Consider the following 6,351-nt stretch of genomic DNA (forward strand, 5'->3'; position numbering starts at 1 on the left):
CGTACCATAGTTGTTTAGGCAAGATTCGAATAGGAAGGTTCATGGAGATCCATGACCTCTTCCATATTCGGCTTTTGTAACTCAATAAACGGCTTTAATCGTTGACCATTAACTTTAAAAATCTCACCATTGCTTGGATTTAGAACCTTGACCGCACCATGGGAGAAAACTTTATTAACCACATATGGTCCATCCCAACGGGATCTTAACTTACCTGGAAAGAGATGCAATCTTGAATTGTAGAGAAGCACTTTGTCGCCATCTTGAAACGATTTTCTCAAAATATGTTTGTCATGAAAAGCTTTTGTCTTCTCTTTATAGATCTTTGCATTCTCGTATGCTTCATTGCGCAACTCCTCCAATTCGGAAAGTTGTAATCTCCTTTGAACACCTGCAGAAGACAAATCAAAGTTTAGTTTCTTTATGGCCCAAAAAGCTTTATGTTCCAATTCAACCGGGAGGTGACAAGCTTTTCCATACACAAGGCGATAAGGAGACTGACCAAGATCAGTTTTGAATGCCGTCCTATGAGCCCACAAGGCATCCACTAATCTAATGGACCAATCTTTGCGGTTTGGATGCACTGTCTTCTCTAAAATTTGCTTAATTTGCCTATTTGAAACCTCCACTTGGCCGCTCGTTTGAGGATGATAAGGGGTAGCCAACTTATGAGTAATACCATATTTCTTCAGAAGGGCTTCAAAAGGTCTATTACAAAAGTGTTTACCCCTATCACTAATGATCGCACGAGGAGTACCGAAGCGCGATAGGATGTTTTCTTTTAAAAACTTGACCACTACCTTGTGGTCATTGGTTTTGCAAGCAATTGCTTCAATCCACTTTGAAACATAATCTACTGCAAGTAAAATATACAAATTCCCAAATGAATTTGGAAACGGGCCCATAAAATCGATACCCCACACATCGAAGATTTCTACCACTAAGATCGGGTTGAGGGACATCATATTTCGCTTAGTAACTCTTCCTAAGGATTGACATGACCTACAAGCTTTACAAAAATCAAAAGCATCTCTAAAAATACTTGGCCAATAGAAACCACACTGTAAAACTTTGTGCGCGGTTTTCTTTGCACTAAAATGGCCACCACAGGCTTGATCATGGCAAAAAGATAGAATCGATTGGTACTCATGATCGGACACACATCGTCTGACAATTTGATCCGAACAAGTTTTGAACAAATAGGGATCATCCCAAAAGAAATACTTTACCTGTGAGTGAAACCGGTATTTGTCTTGGTTGGACCAATGATCCGGTGTAGCACCTGTAACCAAGTAATTCACAATATCTGCATACCATGGCTCACTAAAAATAGCAAACAATTGCTCATCAGGGAAGTTTTCATTAATTGGACCTTCGTCATTCTTTGCATTAGGAAGTCTAGACAAGTGATCGGCAACCAAGTTTTCCGTACCCTTTTTATCTCTAATCTCCAAATCAAACTCCTGAAGAAGTAAAACCCACCTAATGAGGCGAGCTTTAGCATCCTTCTTTCCAACGAGATACTTGATTGCCGAATGGTCGGTATAAATTATCACATGCGATCCAATCAAGTAGGACCTAAATTTTTCTAATGCAAACACAACCGCTAGAAATTCTTTTTCCGTAGTGGTGTAGTTGAGTTGTGCATCATTGAGAGTCCTACTTGCATAATAGATGACATGCGGTAATTTATTGAATCTTTGGCCCAAAACGGCTCCTATGGCAAAGTCAGAAGCATCACACATAATTTCAAATGGTTCGGTCCACTTCGGTGATTGAATGATTGGAGCCGTAGTTAACTCATTTTTCAAACACTCAAAAGAATCGAAGCATTCTTTGGAAAACTCAAATTTTTTATCTTTTGCTAACAAGTTGGTTAGAGGCCTAGCAAGTTTAGAAAAATCTTTTATGAAACGCCGGTAAAAGCCTGCATGGCCCAGGAATGATCGGATATCCTTCACACTTTTGGGTGGTGGAAGATGGACAATGAGATCCACCTTGGCTTTATCAACTTTAATCCCATCTTTTGAAATCACATGTCCTAGAACTATGCCCTCTTTTACCATGAAATGGCATTTTTCCCAATTTAGGACCAAGTTCTTTTCTCTACTCCTTTCTAAGACCAATTTTAAGTGATGTAAACATTCGGCATAGGTGGAGCCATGAATAGAAAAATCATCCATAAAAACCTCTAAGAAGGTCTCCACCATGTCAGAAAAGATACTCATCATGCATCTTTGGAAAGTTGCCGGAGCATTGCATAACCCAAAAGGCATGCGTCTATAAGCAAACGTTCCAAAGGGGCATGTGAATGTCGTTTTCTCTTGATCTTCAGGAGCTATGGGAATTTGGTTATAACCGGAATATCCATCAAGAAAGCAATAATACTCACGACCCGCTAACCTTTCTAACATTTGATCAATAAAAGGCAAAGGAAAGTGATCCTTCCAAGTAGCGGCATTAAGCTTTCGGTAGTCAATACAAACCCGCCACCCCGTTTGAATACGAGTAGGAATGAGTTCATTGGTGGCGGATTGTATAACTGTGACTCCCGACTTCTTAGGCACTACTTGAACGGGACTCACCCATTGGCTATCCGAGATGGGATATATGATCCCGTTATCTAACCATTTTAAGATCTCTTTTTGGATGGCTTCCTTCATCACAGGATTAGCCCTTCTTTGAGGTTCCCTTGAAGGTTTGGAACCCTCAATGAGGTGGATGTGATGTTGCACAATCGAAGGGCTAATTCCTTTGATGTCGGCCATTGTCCAACCTATGGCTTCCTTGTTATCTTTTAGCAATTTAATGAGTTCCTCCTCTTGAGTGGAGGTTAGATCCGCAGCAATTATTACAGGCAAAGTACAATTATCACCAAGAAAAGCATAACGTAAAGTAGAGGGAAGCGGCTTCAAGTCTAGCTGTGGGGCCTCTTCAATGGAAGGCTTTGGAAGCGATGTGGCTAATGGTCCCACGGGCTCTACGTTTTGAATGGCAAAAGCTTTGGAAAAGAAATCATCTCCTCCATCATCTCCTAGTGCATCCAAGCATTCTTGATAACCTGCATCAAAGTTGATTTCAAAATTAGTCATAACATCTTCAGGAAAGGCATGCAACATATTAATATCTTCATGAAAATTGGGTTGCTTACCTAATCTAAAAACATTAAAATCTACTGAAGTATTACCAAAGGAGAGTTTCATTAGGCCATTTCTACAGTTAATGAGAGCATTGCTAGTAGCAAGGAAAGGCCTCCCAAGAATGATAGGGATTTGATCCTTGATATTAGCAACAGGTTCCGTATCTAACACGATAAAATCGACTGGAAAAAGAAAATCTCCTACTTTAATTAACACATCCTCAACCATCCCTTTAGGTGTCTTTATGGATCTATCCGCCAATTGGAGAGTGACGGTGGTTGGTTTGAGGTCTCCTAGTCCTAATTGCATATATACAGAAAATGGCAAGAGGTTCACACTAGCGCCCAAATCTAAAAGAGCATGCTCAATTTTAGTGTTACCAATAGTGCAAGAAATAGTGGGACATCCCAGGTCCTTATACTTAGCCACCATCTGTTGAGATAAAATGGAACTTATATTTGCGGCCAAGAAAGCCTTCTTGGGCACATTAGTTGTGCGCTTTTGTGTGCACAAATCCTTCAACACTTTGGCATAAGTAGGGACTTGGGAAATCGCATCTAATAAGGGAATGTTAATTTGCACTTGCTTAAACACATTTAATATTTTATCCATGGCATCCACCTTTTTATTATTAGCAAGTCTCCTTGGAAAAGGAGCTTTAGGCACATACTCCTTTTCAGGTGGAGAAACTGCTTGCTCTTCACTTACCTGTTTGGGTTCCACAATCGACCCTGTTGGAGGGGAGTCTTTTCTTACCTCTTTGGATGTATCTTGTGGATCTATAGAAGGTTCAGATCTGACCTCCTCATTGTGGTAATCTTTACCACTCCTTAAAGCATATACGACATTACATTCATTGGAGGGCTCTTGCAGCGGCAGAATTGGTTGAATGACATTCAACTGATTTTGCGGTACCTGTTGATTCACATTCATATTCACGTTCCTTGGATTAGGAACGGGTTGACTTGGCATCTTCCCCTTTTCCCTTTCATGCAAAGCCATGGCAAGTTGGGAGATTTGCTTCTCCATATTGTGTTGGCTTGTCATGAAAGTGCTAGTGAGAAGTTCTATGCTCTTTTCTAAGGAAGCTATGCGTGCCGACTCTCCTTGTTTTTGAAAACCCGGTGGTTGCTGATTTGAAATATTATTTAAAATTGGGTTTTGAAAAGGTGGGGTTGTGGTTAGGGGTGGTCGAACATGCATAGAAGGGAAGGTGGGCCTAGGTTGGACAAATTGGCCTTGACCTTGAAAATTTGATGGCCCTCCTTGATAATTCCCTTGATTCCAAGAAAAGTTAGGATGATTCCTCCATCCCGGATTATAAGTGCTACTATATGGATTATTTAAAAACATGGCACTTGCATTTTCACTAGAATTACCAAATTTAGCAAGAGTTGGGCACTCTTCCATGACATGGTCCGTGGCTTGACACCAATTGCACATAGGAACACTATGTGCAATTTGATGGACCTGTGAAGGTCCTTTGACAACTATTGCTTCTAGCCTTTTGATTAGGCTATCAAGATGGGCCTCTTTTGCCACGGCACCCTCTATTAGAAATCCCTTACTTGAAGTGGCTCTCTCACCGTCTTGAGTGGATTCCCACTCTCTTGTTTTTTCTGCCAAATCAAGTAAGAAGTTCCATGCCGCGGCCTCATCCGTGAAAGATGTAAAACCGTTAGGACACATGGATTCAAGAAGTTGCTTTGTTTGGTAATCTATGCCCTCATAAACAATTTGGCATAAGTGCCACAAATCAATTCCATGGTGAGGACACTCTTGGAGTAGGTCTTTCAACCTCTCCATAAACTTAGAAAATGACTCTAATGGCTTTTGTTTGAATTGTAAAATATCGTTCCTAAGCTTATTAGTTTTATGTAATGGAAAAAACTTTTTTAGGAAAGCGACGGCGAACTCCTCCCAAGTGGTGATGGAGTTCGTTGGTAAGCCATAGAGCCACTTCTTTGCTCCATCCCTGAGTGAAAATGTAATAAACCGCAACTTTACTGCATCATCGGTAAGTTGTTGCAACTTAATCAAAGCACATACATCTTCAAACTCACGCAAAAATAAATACGCATCCTCCGAAGGGAGGCCATGAAAACGAGGAAGCAAAGAAATAAATTGCGATTTTAGTTCAAAATTATTGCCCTGCGCAATCGGCAATCTAATGCAAGAAGGTTGCGCGGTTCGGGCCGGATAGAAGCGATCGCGCAAACTCTTGGGCGTCTCTTGTTCTTCCGCCATGACTACTTGATTTAGATTTGGTGCGATGTCTTCCGCCGTCTCTAACCGGTTTGATCTTTCTAGTCGATTGGCCGAGTTCCGCACCCAACCTTCACTCATAAACACAAGAAAACCAAGTAAGAGAGATGGATAGGCAAGAAACCAAAAATATAACTAAACTAAAAATAACTACTAATCTAACACTTCGAATAATTAAGATTCTAATGCAACTCTCTTCCCCGGCAGCGGCGCCAAAAACTTGATTAAGATATTAAATAACCGCAAGTGCACGGATCGCGTGTAGATACGGGTCGAACTCAGGGAAGAGAAATCGAGTTGTCAATCCTATTCTTGTACTGATTAGAATACTAGCTATGATATAATGTTGCCTGGCAAAATCTCAGGATTTCCGTGGACTTAGACCTCGGAGCCAACACTATATATAAGCGTGTATTCTATTCAATCTAAGAATCAAATTCAACTACGATCTTGATTTGGAAATCTTAATTTAGGCAAAGTGTACCAAAATTTTAATGATCTTTATTAACTACTTATCTAATCTAATTAGAAAAATAAATTCTAAGAGCTTAAGAAAATTAAAAAAAAATTGCAAAAGTAATTTGGAATAGTGTAAAAATCTTAATTCAATATAAAAGATGACTTAGGGTTAGAATCCACCATGGGTTTGGATTAGATTGATTAATTAAAACAACTCTTTTGAATTAGGTTGAAAATCCAAATAAACAGTCAATAAATAATAAGATCTAAAAGATCTCATTATTTATGAGTATTTAATCAAATTAACCCTCTAATTTATATTAATTATATAGAATTTAATCTTTGTTAATCAACAATCATCCATACGAAAGGGGAAAGCCAGTGGCATGGATGATTGGGATTTGTACAAAAACAAAACTCTACATAATTTGTTAGATAAGCCACTGGTTTTAATTACTTCTCATTCTCCTTCCCCATGGCTTCATCT

At 39.6% G+C, this 6,351-nt stretch overlaps 1 protein-coding gene across 1 annotated transcript; it reads right to left on the minus strand.

Moving 5' to 3' along the window:
• Nucleotides 1–342: 342 nt before the first annotated feature.
• Nucleotides 343–4,073, minus strand: LOC143864024 (uncharacterized). The gene is made up of 7 exons (XM_077374840.1): nt 3,849–4,073; nt 3,439–3,725; nt 2,820–3,261; nt 2,113–2,372; nt 1,489–1,542; nt 481–1,113; nt 343–391 (listed from the first exon to the last, which is right to left on the minus strand). Exons 1-7 carry the CDS (start codon nt 4,071–4,073, stop codon nt 343–345), a joined length of 1,950 nt encoding a protein of 649 aa, XP_077230955.1.
• Between the last annotated feature and the right edge of the window lie 2,278 nt (nt 4,074–6,351).

The sequence above is a fragment of the Tasmannia lanceolata genome, unplaced genomic scaffold (genome assembly GCF_043159265.1).
Source record: "Tasmannia lanceolata isolate RefF3 unplaced genomic scaffold, GAP_Taslan_0.1 ptg000044l, whole genome shotgun sequence".
In the NCBI taxonomy this organism is placed as follows: domain Eukaryota; kingdom Viridiplantae; phylum Streptophyta; class Magnoliopsida; order Canellales; family Winteraceae; genus Tasmannia; species Tasmannia lanceolata.

Excerpts from the sequence above, each read along its gene's own strand:
- LOC143864024 (XM_077374840.1), bottom strand. The coding sequence starts at position 4,073 with ATGAATGTGAATCAACAGGTACCGCAAAATCAGTTGAATGTCATTCAA. Across the intron at positions 2,373-2,819 it reads ATCTAACCTCCACTCAAGAG|GATGGATATTCCGGTTATAA; the intron begins GAGGAACTCATT and ends TATTGCTTTCTT. Across the intron at positions 392-480 it reads CAGTCTCCTTATCGCCTTGT|GTGTTCAAAGGAGATTACAA; the intron begins GTATGGAAAAGC and ends TGTCTTCTGCAG.